General features: G+C 58.0%; 1 protein-coding gene and 1 long non-coding RNA gene across 8 annotated transcripts in view; one reads left to right on the forward strand and one right to left on the reverse strand.

Annotated features, from left to right (window-relative positions):
* Positions 1 to 1,709: 1,709 nt before the first annotated feature.
* On the reverse strand, positions 1,710 to 22,028 carry PSEN2 (presenilin 2). 4 transcript variants are annotated; one of them, XM_080651044.1, is made up of 12 exons: positions 21,933 to 22,019; positions 16,234 to 16,269; positions 14,165 to 14,324; positions 11,791 to 12,005; positions 11,360 to 11,501; positions 9,520 to 9,587; positions 8,388 to 8,608; positions 7,713 to 7,811; positions 5,312 to 5,395; positions 4,887 to 4,988; positions 3,452 to 3,570; positions 1,710 to 2,377 (listed from the first exon to the last, which is right to left on the reverse strand). In XM_080651044.1, exons 3-12 carry the CDS (start codon positions 14,303 to 14,305, stop codon positions 2,222 to 2,224), a joined length of 1,347 nt encoding a protein of 448 aa, XP_080507170.1. In that variant the 5' UTR covers positions 14,306 to 14,324; positions 16,234 to 16,269; positions 21,933 to 22,019; the 3' UTR covers positions 1,710 to 2,221. The 4 variants fall into 4 exon arrangements, with proteins under 4 accessions (XP_080507170.1, XP_080507172.1, XP_080507171.1 ...); XM_080651046.1 differs by having other exon boundaries at positions 4,887 to 4,985; positions 21,933 to 21,978; XM_080651045.1 differs by lacking the exon at positions 16,234 to 16,269 and having other exon boundaries at positions 4,887 to 4,985; positions 21,933 to 22,028.
* A 141-nt stretch (positions 22,029 to 22,169) lies between these two features.
* The window catches only part of LOC308238910, a 39,608-nt gene continuing 37,685 nt past the window's right edge, over positions 22,170 to 24,092 (forward strand). For all 4 annotated transcript variants that reach the window (XR_013959640.1, XR_013959641.1, XR_013959642.1 and 1 more), the window contains exons 1-2: positions 22,170 to 22,372; positions 22,482 to 23,070. This is a non-coding gene — a long non-coding RNA (uncharacterized lncRNA). The remainder of the gene's footprint in view (positions 22,373 to 22,481; positions 23,071 to 24,092) is intronic.

Consider the following 24,092-nt stretch of genomic DNA (forward strand, 5'->3'; position numbering starts at 1 on the left):
ACATCATGGGCGCAGCGGTCTGACATCATGGGTGCAGGTCTGACATCATGGGCGCAGGGGCCTGACATCATGGGCGCAGGGGCCTGACATCATGGGCGCAGCGGTCTGACATCATGGGCGCAGGGGCCTGACCGCATGGGCGCAGGGGCCTGACATCATGGGCGCAGGGGCCTGACATCATGGGCGCAGGGGCCTGACATCATGGGCCCAGGGGCCTGACATCATGGGCGCAGGGGCCTGACATCATGGGCGCAGGGGCCTGACATCTTGGGCGCAGCGGTCTGACATCATGGGTGCAGGGGCCTGACATCATGGGCGCAGGCCTGACATCATGGGCGCAGGGGCCTGACATCATGGGCGCAGCGGTCTGACATCATGGGTGCAGGTCTGACATCATGGGCGCAGGGGCCTGACATCATGGGCGCAGGGGCCTGACATCATGGGCGCAGCGGTCTGACATCATGGGTGCAGGTCTGACATCATGGGCGCAGGGGCCTGACATCATGGGCGCAGGGGCCTGACATCATGGGCGCAGCGGTCTGACATCATGGGTGCAGGTCTGACATCATGGGCGCAGGGGCCTGACATCATGGGCGCAGGGGCCTGACGCCATGGGTGGGTCTGCTCTGTGCAGCTCCAAGGTCCTCGCAACTGTGAACCCTTTAGAAAAAGGAGAGCAACCTCTACACCCCACCCGTGCCGAGATGGCCAGCCGACGGGCGGACGCGTTTCTGCACACGGCTTGACCTCGCCCCACTGAGCACTGGTACCCTGAGGACACTTGCTCTGTTTCGGCAACTGCCTTGCAGGGTTTCCGGTGACACGCATGGTGGAAGCCAGCACAAGGCCCGTGCTTAGCTCTAGCAGCTGGCACAGCTCCGAGCTGCCAGCCACCGGGCCTCGCGGCTCTCTGCACACCTTTGCTTAGGGAACTTTCTAGTTAAAGAAATGATTGCAGAGATGGGGGTGGGGTGGGGGAGTAAGTCTCTCTCTTTTTAATATGTTTTTATTGATTTCAGAGACAGAAAGGGAGAGGGAGAGAGAAACATCAACGATGAGAAACATCAGCTGCCTCCTGCATACCTCCTACTGGGGAATAAGCCAGAAACCTGGGCATGTGCCCTGAGGAACGGAACTGTAACCTGGTTCACAGGGACACTCAACCACTGAGCCACTGGCCAGCCCGAGTCTCTCCTTTTTAACTGGGTGAGTCTTTTCTGTGCCCAGACCCAGTATCCCAGGAGTGGCTGTGAGATGCAGGTGTGGGAAACCGCCTATTGTCTTCACTAGCAGAGAGGTGTGGACAAGGAGCCTGGAAGGCTGGTGACCCTTGAGCCCTGGCAAAGGTCAGAGCTATGCACCCACTGTTTAATCGAGACAATGGTAGCTGAAGCAGCTTCCCCACCAGACAGTCATGTAAGTCCTTACTGATAAGATAGTCTGCCTGTTACTGGAAATTGCCTGCCTAAGGGCTATAGGTGTGTCCCTAATTGAATAAAAGGATGGCAAGGCCGGAGCCCAAGCAGAGTCCTCCTGGGCTCCTGCCTGGTCCCCCAATTTCAAAATCATTATTTCTTGTCTCATCTCTTTCATTTGCGTGTGGCCCCTTCCAGAGCCCGAACCCTGAACCCTGAACCACGCAGGACGTGGGTCATTCACATGCAGGGATGAGGCCAACACTGACAAACAGACCAAACTGCATACTCCAACAGGATTCACCTTTTATTGATATTACTAGTAAGCCACTTCCCAGCGGAACTGCTGCAACACTGTTCGGACTTGGTCTCTAAAGGATAGTGACGCCCCAGACAAGCACTGGCAGCATTCCTTGCAGAGAAAGTGGGCTTTTCTTCTCCGGCCGGAGTGGCAGGTGCTTGGTGCCAGCCTGCGGGAGCCCCGGACCTGCTGTGCCTTCCTCCACGCCTCCCTTCGTTCCTCCATCTCGGCCCGGACACCCCGGCTCCGAGGTGCCGGCCCCATCGTGGCCCCTCCCGCTCCTCTGGATGGACGTCCTGTTTCCCGTCAGCGCGGCCAGCGCTCGGGAAGGGTGAGCCTCGGACTGGTGGCAAAACTAGCACCAAAGGCAGTTCTTCTCCACGAAGTGAACACGGGATTTTTATTCTCGTTTATGTTTTCCTAAGGAAATTAAAGTCTTAAAGATATGGCACTAGAGTGTGAGACTATACAGCTGCATCAGTCACAAGCCCACGGCGGCCGCGCCTCAGATGTGGAGCTGGTGCGAGGCCAGGGTGTCCATGAAGGGGCGCACCAGGTTGTCGGTGGAGAAGTAGAAGATGAGGCCGAAGGCGATGGAGATGGGCAGGGCGGGCAGCGCCTTCTTGAACACGGCGAGCAGCAGGAGGGTCAGGCACAGGCCCTGCAGACACGGGGCGGGGGGGGGGGGGAGGAGGGGGGACAGTTAGACGGCCAGGCCTGGGTGCAGGGCTTGTCAAGGACACCCATAGCCTCCTGGGTCCTCCCGGCAGAGGAGGGCCGAGGGCAGTTCCACGTAACTCCCTGCACGTCAGTGGTGAACCTGAAAGCGGCTCCTGACTCAGCATGGTGCTGCCCGCCAGACCACCTGCCGCCTGCTCACAGCAGGGACATGCGACCAGAGGACAGCAGGCCGCCCCTCGGGACACAAGTTTCTAGAACTGGATGGGCTCAACTGAATGCTGGCACCATGGGAATCAAAGATGGCGTGTGCCTCCTCCCTCGGTCCTGTCCCGCCCCGTCCCCGCCTGGCAGATGCAGGCACGGTCAGGTGGGGGCAGAACCAGTGTGCCTGCTGCCCTGCGAGGGGCAGGGCTTCAGGTCCCACAGTGCAGAGGGGTGGAGCCTGGGGTCCAGCACCCTCCCTGATACACTCTGTGGACACAAAGTCTCCAAAGACCTGGACCCGGGCCCTAATGTGCCAGTGGTGCGGGCGTTTGCCCCCTCAGAGCCTCTGCCCTGAGATGCAGCCATCACAGTCCGCTTCCCCCCGATGTCCACCTGGCCACCTTAAGTGACTACAGGAATCTCCCACCTTCACTGGGGCTCGAAGTGATGGGGGTCCCCTCCTGAGCCCTGGGAGACCCTGGATTCAGGACGGCACGGTGTCGGGGTGGCACGGAGGGAACGCACCTGCCCTGGAGTCAGAGGCCTGAGCTCACGGGCGTGTGCGCCCAGGTAAGGACCCGTGTCCTCTGCCACGACTCTCAGGTGACCTGACACCAGCGCACAGCTGCCCTTGCCACCTGCGTGCCTGCTCAGTAGCATCAGAGCCCCCGGGCACCCCTCCCTGCGCCTCACTGCGTCCTGTGGACGCCCAGAGCCTGTACACCTCGGTCTCATGTTGAGGATCTTGGAAACCCTGCCCGGCCCCCATCCCTTCTGCCCTCCAGGGACCACAGCACCTGAAAATCCCCTGGGGCCCCATGAAGACCCTCAGGCCCCACTACCCACTTACGATGAGGATGGCCACGAAGCAGGCCAGCGTGGTGTTCCAGTCCCCGCTGCCCGTGGCCGCCGCCTTGCCCACCAGCACGCTGTAGAAGATGAAGTCTCCGAGGCCCAGCTTCACCCCCCCTGTGTGGGCAAGACAGAGTCCATCATCCCAGGAGGAGGCAGCAGCCAGACACCAGGGACCCAGAGGAGAGTCCTGGGGAGCTCAGGGGCCAGACGGGGCAGCTTCGCCACCCGGCCCCTGGGACAAGGAAGGGCTGCCTCGGAAAAACCATAGCCAGCGGGGAAAGGGGGAACCCAGGGGTTGGGCGGCCTGCAATCTGGGCTGTGAAAAGCTGGCATGTCTGAGAACTCAGGCAAAACTGCTGCTTAAAAAACAAAAAATCCTGGTGCTTGGCACTTACTTCGAAAAAAGTCAAATATAATGCATTGTGGGTGGGAGGGAGGCCGTACAACTCAGTGCTGCATTTGAATTATAAGTGCCCTTCCGGGATTTCACTTCACTGCTTGTGAGAACACGCACGGCAGACCTTCCCCCTAAAAACAGGAAATGTGCTTGCAAGCAGCCTGTCCCTTACTGAAAAGCGAATGAGAGCTTCCAGGCTGCTTTCGTGTTGGCTCTTTTACAAACTGGCCCTGGACACTGCATAGGATAACTTTCTTCACCGCAGACGGTGAGAATCTGTATGTACATATAAAAGCCTAATATGCAAAGTGTCCCCTAGGGAGTTCGACCAACCGGGAGTTCAATTGTTCGCTATGACGTGCGCTGACCACTAGGGGGTGGCGTGGAGTGAAGGAAGGCCCTAGCCAGCTGGGGAAGGGAGGCCCCAGCCGGCAGCCGACCGCCACTAGGGACCCTACCTGTGCATGAATTTCGTGCACTGCGCCTCTAGTGTTTCTATAATAAAGTCAATTCGGCCTGCATCAAGGGAACTGCTCGCCTCCTCTGCCCCCACACCCTCCCATACCCTCCCCCACCACGCCCTCCTCCCCTCCAGGCTCCAAATAGGTGGCTCTCTGCCTGGTCAAGGCAGCGTCTGTCCCGACTGTGGCTGAACCTGGGAGCTCGGAAGTTACTCTCAGGTCTCCCTCTCTGACCCCCGACACCTGGTCAAGAACCCCTGGTGCCCCGCATCCCATGTTCTCCTGCACAGCTCCCCCTCCCCCGACTCCTGTCCACACCTGTGGGAGGTGAGTCTCAGAGCCGGGGCCCTGCACAGTGCAGGCAGGCACACGGCTGGGGCTCGATGACCGTGGTTCAATACATGCTTCAGCCCGCATGTGAAAGGCCCGTGGCCTGCCAACAGGACCTACCCTCGCACGTTTCTCCTGGACGCCTGTAAGGCCGCCTCCCTCACACCCTCCGCCCCTACGGTCAGGGCTCCCCAGCTCCCCCCACCTGGGGCCCCCAGATCATCTGGACATGGGCTCCTTACTTTCCTCCTCTTCTTCCAGCTCCTCCCCTGGGGAGCCAGGTAGGGGGGGTGCAAGGACTTCTGGGTACGAGGGCTCCCCCAAACTGTCACAGGAGTCTTCTTCTGGGTCCAGTAGGAGACGCCAGCATCCCCGTGGGGTAGGAGAGGAAGGGAGAGACAGAAGCTGGTCAGAGGCTTCTCTGGAGCTCAGGGTCCCTGCCCGCACCCCAGCCTGGCACCAAGGAAAGACTCCCCAGGCCCCATAAGAGGAAGGGGCTGAGACAGAGGACCGGAGGCCACCCTCGCTCGGTCCCCAAGATGCCAGGAGGGCTGGTCTTCCCTTCTGCCCCCCGACCTCGTGTCTCCCGGGGAGGCCAGGCCAGGCTGAGCGGGGAGCAGTGAGGGGCCGCCCCCAGGGCCCTGGGCTACCATCCCCCAGCACTCACCCATTTCTGGGTCGTAGGGGAGCTGAAGGGCCCCCTGAGAGGAGGGGTCCAGCTTGGCCATGCCCACTGTCCACACCATGGCGGCTGGGGAAGGAGAGGAGGGTCACGCCTCAGGCGGGGCCAACGGGCTCCCGGGGCCTCAGTGGCAGGGGCCCATCTGTGTCCCCAGAAGCTCGATATGCCCATTGGCAGGAGGCCGCAGTGGTGGGGGGTGGGGGGGTCCCGACTCACTGACCAGGTTCGGGCAGACGCCTTTTCCTGTCTTTTTCTCTCCTCACAAGAACAATGGTAATAATATCAGCGAAAGTTTGATGAACTAATTGTGTTTTTGTTTTATTGTGTAAAGAACATGTAACATAAACCATATCATCTTAGCCATTTTAAGTATGCCGTGTGCCGTGTTTACATGCGCGTTGTTGTGGAACAGATCTCCACAACTCTTCCAACTCGCAGCGCTGAAACTTCACCCCAGCCCCCAAGCCCCGCTCCCGCCCCTGGTCCCTCTGCCTCCTGCCTCTCCGAGTCTGACACTGCACATACGTGGAATCTGCAGTATCGGTCTCTTGGTGACTGGCTTAATCGCTTAGCATGTCCTCAAGGTTCATGTGTGTAGCACATGTCAGAACGTCTTTCCTTTTTAAGGCTGAATAGTATTCTACTGTGTCGCTACCACATTTGGTCTATCCGCTCACCCATCAGTAGACACCTGGCTGCTTCCAGCTCTTGGCTGCTGTGAACAATGCTGCTACGGACATGGCTGCACACACACAGGCCCAAGACCTGCTTTCAGTCCTCTTGGGGCTCTGTCCAGAGGGGGGCCTGCCGCATCACGTGGTACCAACCGTGTTCTCTCTGGTCTGGAAACACCCTCATGAACTCACGTCCAGCTCTCCAGCTGAATGCGCTGGGGCATCTCACACTCAATATGCCCCCACTGCTCTCGACAACTGCGAGTTCCATCCTTTTTGTTGCTCAGGCCCCAAACACTGCCATCATCCTTGACCACCTCCTATCCCATCCCAACCACCCGCCAATCTTGCCATTCTGCCTCTAAAAGGCTCCAGAACCCAACCACGCCCTAAGGCCGCTACGGCTGGCCCGAGCCAAACCCCTCCTCCCTCTCCTGGGCTGTTCTTTAGCCTCTAAATCCAGCTCCCGCCCCCTCTTGATCCCCATCCACTGTTTTCCACTCAGCAGCCTGTGCGGTCCTGTTAAAACGTCAAGTCACGCCCTGGCCGGTCTGGCTCAGTGGCTAGAGCGTCGGCCCGAGGACTGAAGGGTCCGGCTCCATTCCAGTCAAGGGCAAGGACCTCGGTGGCAGACTCAATGTGTGGGAGGCAACCAATCGGTGGTGAGGATTAACAACAACAAAAACAAACAAACAAGCCAACAAGTCACGTCATGTCAGTCTGCAATCTTCCAGGCTGCGTTACAGCTCACCGAGGACAGCCTGCAGGGCTAACCGTGACCTGGACCCCCCTCTCCCCTCCTCCCCCCACCCGCCTGCAGCCTGTCCATGGCCATCTCAGGCCTCGGCACTTGCTGCTCTTCCTTCTGCCTGGAGTTCCATCCCCAGGTTTTACGAGGGCAGGACACGCCTCCTCTGACAGGGCTTCCCTGACCACCCAATGTGAAATAGCAGCGCCCACTGCCCCGTCCTCAGGCTCTCCCCCTGCTCTCTCCACAAAGCACGCACCTCCTGGCTTTTGTCGCTCAGCTACTGCCCGTCTCCCCTCCCAGAACGCAAGCTCCCGAGACCACAGACGGTGAACCACCTCCAGGCACCACCGTCTTCCCCACGTGGTGCGGCTCATCCTTGGAATGTGCCTGGACGGTGCTTTCACCTCGACCTTCATTTGTCAGAGGTCACCCAGAACTCGGCGGTTGCTCCGTTTTCCAGGGCACCCTGCACAGCCGGGCCCCGGAAGTTCAAGCTCTCTACTTAAATAAGGGCCACCAGCCACAGAAGGCGGGGATTAAAGCCACCGGGCTGTGCGCTCGGGGGCCCGGCCCACGGGTCCTTGTCTCCGAGGCCCGCACAGTGCCCGTCACAACGGGGGCTCTGATACAGGTGTGCTGCACGCATGTGCATTCACCCTACCCCCTGGCCTGAGCCAGCGGCCCCCACGTGCCTTCCCCTCAGAGACTCAACTCCAGCCAGCCACACGACTGGGGAAGCCGTGGCCCTCCGCGCTCACTCCCACCTTCGCCCGTGTAACAGCAAGCTGCCGGCTGCTGTCGTCCTGAAAGGCGGAGACCCGGAGGTCTCAGGCCGCCGCCTCCCTTTGGTCAGGGAACCGTTACCACCCCCGAGTCAACTCTGCAGCCAGGCCAGGAAGCTGCCCTGGCTCCCAGTCGGACGCCTCTGACCCCCTGTCGGGAGGAGGGGGGGGCTACTCACAGGAGTATATCAGGGCAGGAAATATGGGCTCATTTCTCTCCTGGGCAGTCTCCACCAGCATCCGCAGCGGCCCCTTGGGGCAGAGCACAGCCATGAGATCTGGAAAAACAGTTAAAAAAGAGATTCACCCCCAAGCACCCCACAAAGAGAGGAGCCAGCGCCCTAACACCGGTATCGGGGGGTGCCCCACAGTCTGAGTGTGAGGCTCTCGGGATGGGCCCTGCCGTCCTATCACCAACCCATGGTCTCCAGCCACAGCCGCCAGCTGCCCTGGCTGGAGCCCAGCGGGCCTGGGAGGGCTGACTGCAGGGAAGAGGATGAACTTAGAGCCCACTTCTCTGGGCCCTAAAACGGAAGAAACAGAATTGGGGATGGCCCTCATCCTAATGCTAAAGAGACCGTGGCTAAGGCTTTGGGTGCGCGTTACAGGTGCCGTGCCCAACCCGTGCCCAGCGACTGGCAGTGCGTCGGTGCGAGGGCTCGGCGAACTATTAACAAATCGCGTCAACAGTCGTGAGTCCACGCAGGAGAATCTCTCAGAAGGGAGGCCCCCGGGCCGTGGGGAGGGAGATGGGGCCTTTCTAGCACCGGCCACACGTGTGCAGCAGCGAAGCTGGGCCCTCGATGCTGACCCACTGCCGGCCGCCAGGCTCTGCCCCGTCGGTGCCCACCTACCGTACACAGAGATGGCGCCCAGGATGACCCAGGCGGACCACTCCGGGAGGTACTTGATGAAGACCAGGGCCATGAGCGCGCTGATCATGATGAGGTAGGCCTGCTGCAGCACCAGCGGGCCCTTCCAGTGGACGCACACCATGCCCACCGCCCCGAAGTTCCAGACGGTCAGGAGCAGCGTGGGGTAGTCCATGGCCACGTTGTAGGTCTTGAGCACTTCCCTGCAGGACCCAAGGCAAGCCCGCGGGGCGGGGAACTCAGCGAAGGCCAGACCCCGACGCAATTCAACGCCCTGCCCCTCGGCCACCGTCCCAGCCTGGGTGTCCAGCTCCTGGTGCCACTGACCAGCACCCCTGCCCCATTCCTGTGAGTCCTGCACGAACCACTGGGAATGGTTTCTGGAACGAGGGGGGGAACCGACGGCTCATGCTTGGGGTGGCTCACGTGGGTGTGCACGGGCACAACCGGAAGGCCCCGGCCCCTGGACATTCCAGGAAAAGTGCTCTCGCCGCTCCTTCCTGTCTTTGTGCCGGGTCAGGCTGACATCCCAAATCAGGGCAATGGAGACCCTTCTGCCATAAACTAGGAGAACCCAGGTCCAGCCCCAAGATGAGAATGTAAATTCTGAGCAGTCCTACCCGCCTTGGGTTCACAGAGAGCCTCGTCCCTGATGGCTCTGCTCATTGGTTTTACATTAGGAACCACAAGGAGACGCGTGGCCCACCGTGGAGACCACTCCCGCGTCAAAACAAGGCCTGCAGGCCCAGCCAGTGTGGCTCAGTGGCTGAGCATCGACCTATGAACGATTCGATTCCCGGTCAGGGCACTTGCCCGGGTTCCAGGCTCGATCCCCAGGAGGGGGCGTGCAGGAAGCAGCCGATCAATGATTCTCATCACCGATATTTCTATTTCTATTTCTATTTCTCTTTCCTTTTCCCTTTCTCTCTGAAATCAATAAAAATGTTAAAAAAATAAAAAAAGGCCTGTGGGAAGAGGGACCCGGCGCTCGGAGAAGAGACCCTAAGGAGGGTGTGGAGCCCCGGGGGAGCCCTTCCCCACCCAGGTCCTTCACAGCCGCTCGTGCCACAGGGGGAGGGGCCCAGGACGCTGCTGCTCACCAGCTGCCACTCACCCGAGGTAGATGTAGGTGAAGAGGAACAGCAACATCAGCGAGGACATGATCAACCAGCCGTGGATAAACTAGACAAAGAAGCAGGCAGCATGAGCACAGGGCGCCCCAAGCCCCACCGCAGCCTCAGGTCCCGCACTGGCTGATGCCACGCCGGGAAACCTCTCCCTCAGGCTCCTCTGCGACTGGGCTGGAGGGCCCAGTGGGTTTTCCAGGCAAACAGGGCACACAAATCCAAGGTCTCTCTAGGTCGCCCTGCAAGTGTACGGAGACCAACTGCTTTAGGTCTAACACCTGGACCTCGACCCACTCAAAGGAGATGCTGGTGCCCCGACACGCCGGGCACTGTCCGGGCCCTAGGGGAAAGCCAGCAAAGTCTCTGCCCACGGGTGCTGCTTTCCAGGTGAGGCTGCGAGGCGACAAAGGTATCGTGACCGGCGGCGGCAAGGGCTCGGAGGAAAACCAGCGCAGGCTGGTCCCCGGGAAGCCATCGGTGCGGAAGCAGACAAGTGGGCGGGGCAGGCTCTTGAAGAGGCTTCTCTGGAACAGAGTCGACCCAGGGAGTCCCTTGCAACTGAGGGTCTGCAAACACTCCTCTCCTCCTTGCCAAGCTGGGGAGGGTGAAGGAGGGGGCTGTTCCTAAGCCAGTCCTGGGCCCGGCACAGGGCACAGGGCGACACTCCTTCCAGCCTCCCCACCCTGCAGACACCCCGCTCGGGACACGGCACCTCAGGCAGGACCTGGTCCCCCAGGAGGGAGGTGTGGCCTTGCTCAGTGCCGACACTTTACCACAGCCACCCCCGCCCACCATGCCCACTGCCATCACCTGAGCGTCCTGGGACCTGCAAGGAAACCTGAGTGCGAGGCCCGGGACGGGCCACCTGATGCCTCCCGACCACCTGATGCCTCCCGACCACCTGGTGCCTCCCGACCACCTGGTGCCTCCTGAAGCCACCTGGCTTCCCCCTCCCGGCTCCCAGCTGGGTCTCATCTGTGCTGGATCCTCTGCTCCGGACAAGCAGCCTCTCCCCTCTCCCACCGTCCACCGCCTCCCCACCCCAACCCAAAACTCGGGCTCACATACACAGGTCATTACTTATCGCTAAACCTCAGCTCCGCACACTTCCTGACAGCCCTCCCTTCATGCACCGGCTTCCACCCCCAGCTGGAGGGGGCTCATCTCTTCAGGCTGAGCCTCCTCACCTCCCTCCACCTGCTCCACAGACAGCGCAGTCTGAGGACAACGTGCTCACACCTGTGTGTGAGCAGTTTACATTAGGTAAGGCCTAGTTTAACTCCCTTCTAAGCTTCAGGGCGTCAGAGCTCCGAGAAGCCTGAAACCAAGTCTACAAGACGGCGGCATCTCTGGGGCAATGCCCAGGGTGTGGGCCAGGCGGACGCCACGCCTCTACCACGCCGGGGCCACTCACAGCTGGGGGAGGAGGGAGTGGGCCTCCCACCCAGTACTGGAGACCCAGCACAGCATCTGCACCTCCCTGGCCTAAAGGGAAATGGGAGAATAAAAGTAAGCCTGCAGGGGAGTATGGGGTAAAGGAAGCCTAAAACAGAACAGCATTCCTTCGGAAGGAGAAACAAAATAACCTTGAAAACGAGGTGACATTTGAATGTTGCAAGGAGGGACTCGATTTAAGCGGATTACGTGTAAATTTAAACACAAGAGCATTGGATAACCCAGGGTAGGGGCAGGAGAGGGTGGGAAGAGTCCTAAAAGTCAGAGTCCGTTGTGCAGGAAAAAGGAACGCTGATTTTTTTAAGCCAAGGGTTGCAGCCTAAGAGGTACTGCGAGGGGGCGGGAGGGACGGCCGGCGGGCGGGTGGCTCACCTTGTAGCAGCGGTACTTGTAGAGCACGACCAGGAAGACGGTCATGACCACGATGACACTGAGCATGATGAGGGTGTTGAGCACGGAGTTGAGCAGGCGCTGGCCCACCGAGGGCGTGTCTTCCGTGAAGGGCGTGTAGATGCTGAGGGAGAAGGCCAGGGCTCGGTGCCCGTCCCTGCCTGTTCCGTGTGCCCCTCTGAAGGAGCCCTGGATGCCTGCCCTGGGGGAGTGCTGTCGGCCATCCCGCCTGCTGCCCTGCCTTCCAACCCATCACCTGGCCGGGACCTCAGCCTGAGGACCGGGCCCCAGACCAGGGTGCGGACTCTGCGTCCCTGCTCCTTTCTGCCGCTGGCACGGAGCTGCGGTGCCATGGCCGGCGGAGGCCACCACCCCGACCCAGCCCCGCTCCCCACTGCCGGGGCCCCACTCACAGCTGCCCGTTCTTCTCCGTGTAGAAGCGCACGGACTTGATGGTGGCCACCACCACGACCATGCACAGCGTGACGGGCACGAAGAGCATGATCACGTGCTTCGCCCCGTATTTGAGGGTCAGCTCCTCCTCCAGGCCCGGCAGCCGCCCAGGGACCCCACTGCAGACGTAGCGGTCAGGGTCCTCCTCCTGGTCCTCCCCGGGGTCCTGGCTTCTCTGTGGGAACACACGGTCAGGGCCACGGATGCCCCAGGTGGCCTACCACGTGGTGCCGGGTTTGGAAGAGGGAAGGAGGCGTGACTGCTGCTGTCCCGAGGTGAGGCGCGGCCACGGGCCGCAGTGCAGGTGAGGGGCTGGGAATGCCAGCACCCCTGAGAAGTGTGTGAGGACAGCTAGAGCCTCAGAGCCGGCACTCACCACCATGCAGGAGGGAGGCCGCGGCAGTGGGGTGGTCTCAGGACCGGAGCGTAATGGCCACTGGGTGGGAGCACGTCTGCAGAGCTCTCCCCCCAGCATGGGGCGCAGGGTGCCCCTCAGTGCTGTTCACGGGGCCGCACTGACGCGGCAGTCAGGCCAGGTGACAGGAAAACAGAGCAAACTTTTTTTAAGTTTTTTTTTTCTTTTTTCTTTTTATTTCTGGTTAATCCTCACCTGCGGATATTTTTCCACTGGTTTTTAGAGAGAATGGGAGGGGAGAGACAGAAACATCGATGTGAAGGATACACATCAATTGCGTGTCTCCCGAAAGCACCCCGACCAGGCCCGGGGATTGAGCCTGGAACCGAGGTATGTGCCCTTGACTGGAATCGAACCCAGGACCCTTCATTCCTGAGGCCGAAGCTCTATCCACTGACCCAAACCGGCTAGGTCGAGCAAACATTTTTGGTTCACAAATCACAAACTAGAATGGTCAGCACACATAGGGACGGCCTTTTTTTGATTATAAATAAGACACTGGGAATTTGCAGAGGGATAAATTACTTTGAATGTTTGCGCCGCAAAATCAAGCATGCAAATTTGCAGCTCTGAACCAGAGTGGGGCTAACCAAGAGTCAGGCGTCTGGGAGGTCCTGGCCGACGGGAAGTGGGAAGAGTAAATGAGTAAGCGGCGAAGGAGTGGGCAGGACGCCTGCCAGACGCAGGCACAAATGAATCCATAGAACTTCTGTTTTGGAACTGTGGCAATTCAGGGCCATCAGCTGCTCTGGTAATTACATTAACAGCCGAAGCCAAAGACAAATGAAACAAAAATAAAAACGACCATTGCTTCGGAAGGTGCTTTGCAGAAATTCCCATCTAGATCCTCAGCTGAGAACAGAAGAAACTGTTCATGAACAGGAAGTGAAGCAACTAAAATGCACAGAAACTCCAGGCGCTGAGAGATGAAGCAACTCGCAAGGACAGGCTAAGGAGTGGCTGCGCGGTGGCCTGGGGCTGGTGAGGTCTTGTGAGGAGCAGAGAGGACGACAGAAGAAATGAGCAAGGGGATCAGGGCGGCTGAAGAAAGAATCCCCCCCTCCCCGCCCCCGAAGCTGTTTAAGTACTAGAATGGGCGAAACAAAGGAGACTGTTTTTCCCTGAGGGGGAGGGGGTGGCTTGGTAGTGCTTCTCCAAGAACACCCCCCCTTCCTGACCTTATAACCTCCTGCCCTGTGGGCTGCAGAGATAAGATCACAGCGCAGCCCCCCTTCCTGCCATGAACTGATTGTCCCTCCACATTTCATGTGTTGAAACCGCCCCCCAGTGTGATGGTATCAGGAGGCGGGGCCTCTGGGAGGGGATTCGTCATGAGTGGGGCCCTCGTGAGCAGCATCAGTGCCTTATAAAGGGACCACAGAGCATCCCCCCCCTCCCACCACGAGGGCACAGGCTGCCGAGGAGTCGGAGTGGGCCCCTCCAGACACCAGATCTGCTGGCACCGGGATGCTGGGCTTCCAGCCTCCAGGACAGGGAGGATTCAATTTGTGTCTGTGCTATTTTTGTGACAGCAGCTGGAATGGCGTAAGACATCCCCAGCTAAAAGCCGAACATGACTCAGGACAGTCATCGCTGGGTCACCATGGCTGCCATCTGCCGAAAGGCTTCCCTCCGGCCGTCCCTGAGCCTGTTACCTGTCCCCGCATCCAAACTCACACGCTCCTCACTAGGAAGGTGAATGTGAGGGCAGGGACAGGGCAGACACACTCGGTCTGCTGCAGTCGGACGTTCCGGCTGGGAACGCGCAGTCACTCCAAAGCCCTCACACCTGAGCTGTGCCATGGCAACCACCCACCGTCTGCCAGTCCTCCTCCCGCACTGGGAACGTCCGGCTTCCATCCATCAGGTACAGGGACCCCAGGGGCCTGTTCCGAGGCCTCCCCCCTGCGGGAACCTACCCACTGGGCGGCATCCTCTCCGTCCTCGGGGCCCTGCCTGCCTTCCTGGCAGGAGCGAGGCACGGGGCTCTCGGCTGACATCAGGGACGTCCGCTCGTTGCACACGTCTTCCTCGCTGTCAGAGGCCATGAACGTGAGCATGGCCCTGCCTCTCGGATGCCTGGGAAAACAAACGCAGGAGGCCTTATTCCCTTCCCTGTGGAGGACCGAGGGGGGCCAGCGGCTTTAAGACCTGGACACAGGCCCTGCCTCTCGGATGCCTGGGAAAACAAACACAGGAGACCTCATCCCCCTTCCCTGTGAGGCAAAGGCGGTGGAGGACCGAGAGGGGCCAGCGGCTTTAAGACCTGGACACAGGCCCTGCCTTGCAGCAACCAACCCACCAGGACAGCGTGTCCAATGACTAGTGTAAAGCAACAGTCCCCACAGCTACCACGGAGGCTGCCACGGCCGAGAGGGACTGCCCAGGCCACAGGGGCAAGCACCCCACTGGAGTCAGGCCACTCCACCGTCAGCACGCTCATCCATTCAAGCAACAAGCACCTGCTGAGCACCTATCGTGTGCCAACAACTGTGCTGGGCTCTGGGGATGCAAAGACGAGTAAAAGACACACTTTCATCCTTAAGAAAACAAACAAAAAACATCCAACGTGACACGTTTTGTGACGCAGGTGTTCCCCAAGTGGTGCAGAAGCACCCAGCAGGGACTGAGCCTGCGATGAGGGATGTTTTCTAGAGAAGACGACAGGGTCTGATGGACACAGTATTTTCCAGGTGGGAGGGAAGGGCACAGAGAAAGCTCAGGGCCCGGCACTGCGGGTGGGGCCGTGGCGGCGTGAAGGGTCTCCCGTACTCCCCTCCCCCAAGGGCAGCGTGACAGACAGACCAGCTCGGTGTTAGGAATGCCAGTCCGGCCACTGCCTGGAAAAGGAGTAGAGGGAAGGGGCTCCCCGGAAGGCGTCAGCGGTGGATGCAGTGAGGGGACAGGACCAGGAGGGTTAGGACGAAAGCAGATAGGACCAGATGTGGACAGAACAGAGGAGAGAGTCCGGGGCGGGGGGGGGGGGGGGGCCAGCATGGAGGAAGACAGGAAGGGGAGATGGTCTCAGGAGAAGACGGAATTCGGTCCAGGAGCCTGAGTGTCTGGGTTAAAAGGGAGAGGCATCTAGGAGGGGCTGAGTGCCTGGGTCTGAGGTGCCGGGAGGGAGATGCGAGTCATGAGTTAGAAGTGAGACCACGTGAGCATGTGTGAGCGTGCATGTGTGTGTGTGTGCATGTGTGTGTGTGGGGAAGTACAGCTGAGGCAGGGCCCACGGGAAGGCTCAGGCTGAAGGGACTACACGATGCCAGGCTGCTCATTTGCGATGCAGACCCTGGGCTCATTCTGACCAGTGGCCCAGGGCTCTGCACTCCGAGGAAGCCCAGGGCGGCTCCCAGGCTGGTGTCAGACCTTCTCTGGGGTGCCCTGCCCGGGAATCAGACCCCCATCCTGGGCCCAGCTCAGAACTGCAAGTGTCCAGTCACAGTCCACCTCCCCTCCCTCACGCCTTCCCTCCCCCCCTCCCTCTGCCTCGCCCACCCACGGTGGCACCCCCACTGCTCCGTGCTCTGTGCGTGCTTGATAAATGGGGGCGTGACAGAAGAAACAGGCCTTCTCTGGAATACCGTGTCTGCTCGGAGCAGGGCAGGCAGAGGAGCAGCTTTAGACCCAGAAAGCTGCAGGGCAAGCAGAGTTCTCGGGCTGGGAAGGTCCCCAAGCCATGCCCACCGTGGAGGAGCGTGTGGAAAACCCGGGGCTCCAACACCCCTAGTACAAACTGAACCCACCTTTCTTTCTTTTTAAAAAAATATGTTTTTGTTGATTTTAGAGGGAGAGGAAGGAAGAGGGAGAGAAACATGGATAGGCCACTTCCTGCACGTCCCCTGCTAGGAATAGAGCCTGACAGGGAATCGAACCCGTGACCTCTCGGTGCACGGAATGGCGTTCAGCCCACTGAGCCACACAGGCCAGGGCTGGACCCGCCTTTCTGGAGGCAGTAAAACTTTTCAAAAGCTTTAAAAATTCATACCTTTTGATCCTGAAATGCTACTTCTTGGAATTTGTCCTAAGAAAATAATAAAAGATTTACATAAAAATCTTTTGTTGCATTTATTTATAACCATAAAGAAAGTGAAAATGACTGAACTGCCCTGTCCTATGATATATCCATCCGAGAGGGTTTATTACATGAACACTAAAAATCGTATTTCAAAGAATATTTAATAACATGGAAAACTACAATAGGCTGTTAAATTTAATCAGTATATAACTTCACATACATAGTCACCTGAATTTTCTTTAAAAATGTATATATATACAAAGGCCTGGCAAAAAAACACACAAAAAAACCACAAAACATTAAAGGAGGTTATCTTTGGATGGTGAGATTGCGGGTGAATTTTACTTAATATTTTTCTGCATTCTAAAGCTTCTATAATAAACGTGGAGTGCACTGGCAGGGCTGTTTTAAAGCTCTTAATTTTTTAAAAGGGAAATAATAGCACCAACATAGACACACTGTCTTCTCCCGCCTCTGCGGCACCCTCCCCCTGGGCTGTGAGCAGTGGGCTCAGGAAGCCGCTCCGGTCCTCTGCAGCCCTCTGCTGCCGGCTCTGAGGACAGAGCGGCTGGGAGGACTCCCTGTGCTTCCCAGTCTCTGAAACCCTTGGGGGGAAAGTCGCCACCCAAACCTGCAGATAAACAGCCTCCTCGCGCATGCCTGTCCACCTCAGCAGCAGTGCGTCGGCCCGTGGAGGCTGACTCACGGGCAGGTGGCGGGGGGGGGGGGGGGGCGCCCTGGGTGACTCTCCTACCACTGGTGTCAATCCTGTCACCCACATAGCAACCAGCGCTCCATTCTCTGCGGGCGCGCAGGACGGTGCAGGGGGCCGATGGGGTGGGGGCAGGGGTGTGTTGTGTACGAGACTGTTTGTTGTTCTGGAAACCGAAAGCTGCCTTGGATTAGGATGCAAAACCAAACATCCAATGTGGCCACTGCGCACCCCATCCATCAGCTGAATGGGACAGAAACGCTGAAGCAGCCAAACCAGGGGGCTCTGGCCCAGAGAATTTCTCCAGTGTGCTCCTGTCAGCAGTTCCGCAATCATCATGGAAACCCAGTGACCCCGTTTCTTCAACCTTCTTTCCATTTCGGAGAAATGTAAATGTTTTGACCTTAAAATTTAAGGCCAGTGGACCTCGGTAGGAAACAGATTTTAAAACGCCACAGGAAACACTGGTGCCTCATGGGAAAAGATGGGAACTGCAGCTCCAAGAGCAGCTGGGGAGTTACTGCACTTCCCACAAACACTCAGGGCTGCAGAGAAAGGTCTGGATCCCGGCACAGCGTTGGTGTGTGTGTTTGCTTGTCTGCAGGCCTAGCAGAACAGGCCCCCCTCCATGGTCACCCCTCACAGGGATCCCATGACTCCGCGAAGTTCCCAGTCTCCCCTGATACTGGGAAAGGGTTTGCTAAGAGGAGGAAATTCCCTTAGAAATCTCTGCAGCTTCCCTGCCTTCTGTGTCCCCAGCCCTCTTGGGAGGGTCCCAGGCCACGTGAACCTTTTGTCAAAAAAAGGGCACGTCCATGGGACCTCTGTCAGAGCCAGCAAGGACCTAAAGGCCATCGAGTCGCACCCTGTTTCATAGAAGCCCAGAGGGACAAAGGAAGTCCCAAGGCCAAAAGCCCCAGTTACAATTCAGGTCCCCCACCTGCCAGTTGAGGAGCTCTTCCCTGCCCTCACCTGTGAGGGGCATATCCTGGGCGGGCCAGGCCATGGTCACACAGCAGCCCCCACAGCACACCGCGTGGGCTCTCCGAGCACACACCCACCTCTATAAGGCACGGGCCTTTTCCATGGCAGGTATGTGTCTTGTCTTTAACACACAGCTTCTCCGAACACTGACAAGAGGTCAGTGAATTGTAAATACTCACCAGATCACCTGCCACCTTACAAACCCTGGGGTCTCTCTCCTGGCCCCCACCTCACAAGCCTGGACTAGGAGGCCCCCTGTTCTCCCTCTTCTCTTAGTGTTCCATGCGGGGTGCGGGGGGTGGCACCAACATGGGCACAGCACAGGGACGGGGAGTGGCCACGTGTGGGCATGGGTCAGGAGTCAGGGCACTGCTTCTCTGGGGCAATCAAAAGGGAGGTTTGGAAAGGGTCCTGCTGTGGCACTGGTGAGACAAAGGATGGTCTACACACCAATCAAATCCAGTTTTCTAAGAATGCTCAACGCAGGGAGAATTCTGAAGGCATCACATTAGCAGGAAAAATAGGACACACGGCATCATCTCCAGTTCCCTACCTCTAACATCTTAACAGATGACTAGATACGGATGTGCGTGAAATGCTAGAAGGAAATGCATGTGACTAGTTGTCATCCCTGGACTGAGGGCTAACGGGCTTTTAAAAATATTGCCTGAATTTTCTAGAATGCACACATATTACTTTTATTTTTAAAAAGTCAGCGGAAAGGTGAGCACCCTTTCAATTTTTCTTCCACGTTCCAGAAGACTATGTTGGCAAAGACGATTGAGCAATCCATTCTCCCAGGCAATGAAGAGGCTGGGAAAAATCGACTCCCTCCCTGACATCGGGTCTTGACTAAGGTCTGATTTGAAATAACTCTTTTCCTCAGATTTTAACAAGGCACCATGACCACTTCCAGGCCTGGAACCCAACGCTGATTACACCAGGGCTGGAGCCCAGGCCAGCCCGGCCAGGCCAAGGTGAGAAGAACCTCTGGGCCAGGGGTCCTCAAACTTTTTAAACAGGGGGCCAGTTCACTGTCCCTCAGACCGTTGGAGGGCCGGACTATAGTTTAAAAAAAAACCACTATGAACAAATTCCTATGCGCACTGCGGGCCCGGGACGAGTCGGCTGCTAAGCAGGACAGGCAGCGGCACCCGGCGGGCCGCAGTTTGAGGATGCCTGCTCTGGGCCCTCACATTCCTCCCCCAGCCCCTCCCCCAGCTGCTGGAGCTTGAAAACAGGTGGAAATACTTGCAAAAATGTGTGTCCTAAAGTCAGAACAACAGCTGAGCACCAGCCAAAGATGTCTTTAGTAGAAACACACATGTGGCTTTGGTTTCTTTTTCAAAAGTGTATATATATGTGTGTGTATATATATGTATTTTAATATATTTTTATTGATTTCAGAGAGGAAGGGAGAGAGAGAGTGAGTGACAGAAACATCCATGATGAGAGAGAATAACTGACTGGCTGCCTCCTGCACGCCCCACACTGGGGATGGAGCCTGCAACCTGGGCATGTGCCCTTCACTGGATTCGAACCCCGGACCCTTCTGTCTACAGGCCAACACTCTATCCACTGAGCCAAAGCAGCCAGGACTACCTATCTATTTTTTCATTTACTTTTTGCTTTGTCAGGTAGTCAGGAGACCACACAGACATTTCCTGGCAGCAGTGCACGGACATGGGTGGGGGTGAATGTGGGAAACCTCTTTCACAAAAACGCAAAAGATTAAGAAGACAGCGGGCTGGGATCAAATCCTAGCGCTCAATCACCGAAGCCACATCGTAGGAAAAGTCGCTTAGCTCCCTGAATCTCGGTTTCCCCTGGAGAAGGGTAAAAATCATGGCTACTGTGGTATGATCAAAGCTCTTAAGATAATTGTGAACTACTGTACAAAACAGCTTTTCATTGAACAGGACTAACTCATAAAGTAAGGTATGTTATGTCATGATTAATCATCAATAATTTAGAGAGACAGATGCTAAGATGGGTAGGGAACTCGTACTGGGCAAACCCTGCTTGCACAGGGGCCTGGTGAGCAGCCAGAGGCGCTGAGGGCATGGTGACAGGAGGTGCTGGGGGCGGAATGTGAGGGCCCAGAGGTTCTTCTCACCATGGCCTGGCCGGGCTGGCCTGGGCTCCAGCCCTGGTGTAATCAGTGTTGGGCTCCAGGCCTGGAAGTGGTCAGGGTGCCTTGCTAAAATCTGAGGAAAAGAGTTATTTCAAATCAGACCTTAGTCAAGACCCAATGTCAGGGAGGGAGTCGATTTTTCCCAGCCTCTTCATTGCCTGGGAGAATGGATTGCTCAATCGTCTTTGCCAACATAGTCTTCTGGAACGTGGAAGAAAAATTGAAAGGGTGCTCACCTTTCCGCTGACTTTTTAAAAATAAAGGTAATATGTGTGCATTCTAGGAAATTCAGGCAATATGCGAGTGGCACATGCGAGTGGCAGCCTGCTCTTCCTGTCCTCTGCTTTCTCAGACAGGAACATTCATCCCCATCCGTATAGTCTAAGCCTGCACTGTACTTCAACCCCAAAAGATACAGAACGTTGCCTAAAAACCGGAAACAATCTCCATTCCACGCTGCAGCAACATTCCTCCAAGCCCCGGGTCCTGAGAGCCCCCTCACCTACACAAGTGAACCTGGACAGCCTGCCCGCCTGAGGGGTGGCTGAGGCTGCAGCTCTGAGCTGGAGCCAGGATCCCCGCCCCTTCACCAGCTGGGCCCCCAAAACACAGCTGCTGACATGTTTCCCCACGCCCACACAGCCCGTTCTCGCAGACGGGAACCCGAGGCTCACACACCTGCAGCCGCTTATCCAGAGCCTGTAATTCCTGCCAAAGGTCTTGGCTGACAGCCTGGGAGGCTCAGGTGTCTGCAGAAGGAGCAGACAGCAGGGGCATCCGTGCGGCAGCCAGGGTCCGACCCGGCCAGGTTACCTGCACGCAGCCTTGGCAGCCCAGGATGTCAACTCTGAGTGAAGTTGGCTCCGCAGTTGGTTCTGGTCACGGGTGCTCTCAGCTGCCCACCTGCACATGGGATGCAGCGAGCACCAACCACCAGTGCATCCCTTTAACAGGGACCACTCGTTAAGTCAACAGGCAGGAGCCTTCCATCCAACTGCCAACGGGCTGAGCTACGGTCCAAGGCTGGGCAGCAGGACGAGAGGCCAGAACAGAGACTGGCTCTGCTGTATCCTACCTGGGCGACCTTGGACAAAGTCACTTCAGCTCTGTGGGCCGAGTTTCTTCATCGATAAAATTTGGGCTGGAGACTAGCTACTGTTTCAGGTTTATTCTGCGTCAAATGCTTGATTCTGGGCGCCTCCCACAGCTGTAAGTGCCGATAAAACAGCCAAACACCGCCGGGCACCAAGTCGCCGGCTCCGGCCCCGACCCGCGTTCAGTTGCTCACACACCCAGAAAGACCCGTCTGCCCTCCCGTCTCCCTCCCGCCCCTGCCACGCAGTACCAGCGCCGGGTGCCACAGGCCCGCCGCACTGGCAGCGAAGGAGACCCCCGCCGGAGGGAAGAACAAATGCCCCATCCTCAAGCCTCCGAGCCCACGTGCACTGCTTCTTTAAATGCTCTGGCCCTTTAACAGCTCGCTCCGCGCCCACCTCGGCGGGGGTCGGGCAGCGGAGCAGACCCCGCCCGGCTGAAGGCCCCTGCCTGGGGGCCACGCCCCGCGCCTCTTACACCCGCGAGTTCCCAGCCGGCCCCCGCGGTGGCTGTCCCGGCGCCCTGCCCTCTGCCGCCCCCGCGCCGGCCGCAGAGGCCCGGACCGCGGCGCGCGCAGCGTCCGCAGCCCCGGAACTGGTGAAGGGACCGCGAGCGGCCGCAGCGAGGGGCGCGCAGAGGGCAGGGCTCGGCCCGCGGGTCGCGGCTCCACCCGGGGCCTCTGGGCCGTGGAGAACTGGGCCTCGTCCGCTAGCCCCGGCCCCGCCTGCCCGCCCGCCGGCTCACCTGCTCCGCCGCGACGCCCCGGCGGTGTTTACGCAGCTGGCTCTGCGCCCGGCCAGACCCGGCGGCGGCAAGACCCCGCCCCGCCCCGCCCCGCCCCCGCTCAGACCACGCCTCCCGGCCCAGGATCTGCCCCGCTCAGACCCCGCCCCCGGTTCAGGCCCCGCCCCCGGCGCAGACCCCGTCCCTGCCCCGCCCGGCAAGACTCCGCCCCTGGCCCAGCGCAGACTCCGCCCCGTCGATGACGCCACGTTCCAGAGCCCAAGCCGCGCCCAGCCTGGAGCCGGTGCGCCCAGGGGTCTGGCCTGCCCGCCGCCCGCGCGGGAAGGTCGGGTTGAACCTGCCACTGGACGGGGCACAGACCTTACAGCGCGTAGAGACCGGGCCTGTATTCTAACGCGCCCTGGCGGCACCGTGGGGCGGTGGTGCGTTTTACGTCCCAGGTCCTACCATTTCTGGATTCTTTCTTAAAGCCAGAACGGAAGGGATAGTGAACGGACATGTATTAGGTCTCAGTTATATGTGCTTTACGTTTTATGGGTCTTATTTCAGGGATGGGTACACACGTGGAAATGGAGGTCCGCACAAAGTGCTTCCCAAATGGGCATGCGTCACGAGTGGCAGAAGTGAGTGCGGATCTCGAGTGTGACCGGAGGCAGCAGCCGCCTCTCACAAGGTCAGGCCGGGCCGGGCTGGGCTGTGGCTGGGGGGCTGTTGATGAATTCATTCCGTGGTTCTCCTTGGAGGTCATCACTCTCAGCTGCTTCTCACATGCTGGTCTGTGAGGGATGGGGAAGCGCCTTGCTGACCCTGACCTCAGTTTGGGAAGGGATGGCCTCTGCCTCAGGTTTTGGTGTGTGTGTGGGGAGGGGGCGTTGTGTTTTCTTTTAACACATTTTAGAGACCAAACACTGCGGGGTAGCCTGTGTGGGGTAGTGGGAACCCCATGAGCGTGAGAACCAGGTGCGCTGGGTTTGCCATCCATCTCTCCCACTTACTGGCTGCATGACGCGGGGCAATGCCTTCACCCCGCGGGCCTGGGTTTCCTCATCTTGGAAGAGACAGTGACAGCCCTCCGAGGACCCGGAGAGGATTCAAAGAGAAAGAAGGGGAGAAGTCACAGGAGCGCAACTCCACAAAGGTTAGTTGTCTTCCTTCCTCCGCCTCTCTCCAGTATTTGAGGAGGGTTTGATTGGCTTGGCGTTGAAAGGACAGGCTGTTACTGTTCAGACATTCTGCACCTCTCACTCCTGTGCTGTCACACACACTTTTCTGTCCTGGTGAGCACAGGACTGGCCCTGTGCCCGACCGGTGTCGAGAGAGAAGCTTCATGGCAGCTACGCTCCAGACAGAGGCTGCTCCGGGCTGGGTCCCCGCTAACCTGGGAAGGGCATGTCAGATGAGCAATAAATGAACCTTCCTGGTTCCAAGCCACGGAGCCCCAGAGCCACTTGTTACTGTAGCATCGCCCCGCTTGATCTGATCCATACATTTGACATTCAGCATCCCACAATTTTCATGCAATATTTTTCTTTTTAAACTTTCCTGAAAAGGTGTATTTACTGCATTTATGTTTTTGGTGGTGGGTACTTCATAAAAAACTAGTTATTTTTCTTATGCAATTTGTATCTGTGTAGAAAATACAGAAAAATGAAAATGTTAGTAGGTAATTTTTCTTTATTTGAAGAAAAGAAAAATTACCCACTAACATTTTCATTTTTGTCTGTTTTTTTTTCTAGTATTTTTTGGGTGATTTTCTTAAATGAGAATTTGGTAAGCATTTTTGAAGTTGGAAGCGTTGCTTGTCATGAACAGGAGATAAATAGAAGCTTAGACGACATTAATAATATCAGGCCTTTTCCACAGCACACCATGGGGTGCGGTTCCTTCGTCTCCCCTCTGAGCCAAGCAGAGCCACATTCTGTGACATTCCGTGTCTGAAGTGTCTCACCAGTCGGGTTTCAGGACAGAATCAGTCTGCCAGGCACAAAACCCAGCCATGGGCACTGGCGACAGATCAGCGGGTGCTCCCGGTCATGGGTGACACTATGGGCAAAGGGGTGCTTGAAGGACACCTTGAAACAGCCCTTCCCTTGCCTGGACGTTGCCATACATCTAGGCATGGCCAGCAATTGCCTTAAAGATTCTGGTCAATTCACCTGA

The sequence above is a fragment of the Plecotus auritus genome (genome assembly GCF_963455305.1).
Source record: "Plecotus auritus genome assembly, chromosome: 14".
NCBI lineage: Eukaryota > Metazoa > Chordata > Mammalia > Chiroptera > Vespertilionidae > Plecotus > Plecotus auritus.

Coding starts and splice junctions, on each gene's coding strand:
- PSEN2 (XM_080651043.1), bottom strand. CDS start 14,305: ATGCTCACGTTCATGGCCTCTGACAGCGAGGAAGACGTGTGCAACGAG. Junction 12,006..14,164: donor GAGAGGATGCCGCCCAGTGG/GTAGGTTCCCGC, acceptor GTGTTCCCACAG/AGAAGCCAGGACCCCGGGGA. Junction 9,588..11,359: donor ACAAGTACCGCTGCTACAAG/GTGAGCCACCCG, acceptor TTCTTTGTCTAG/TTTATCCACGGCTGGTTGAT.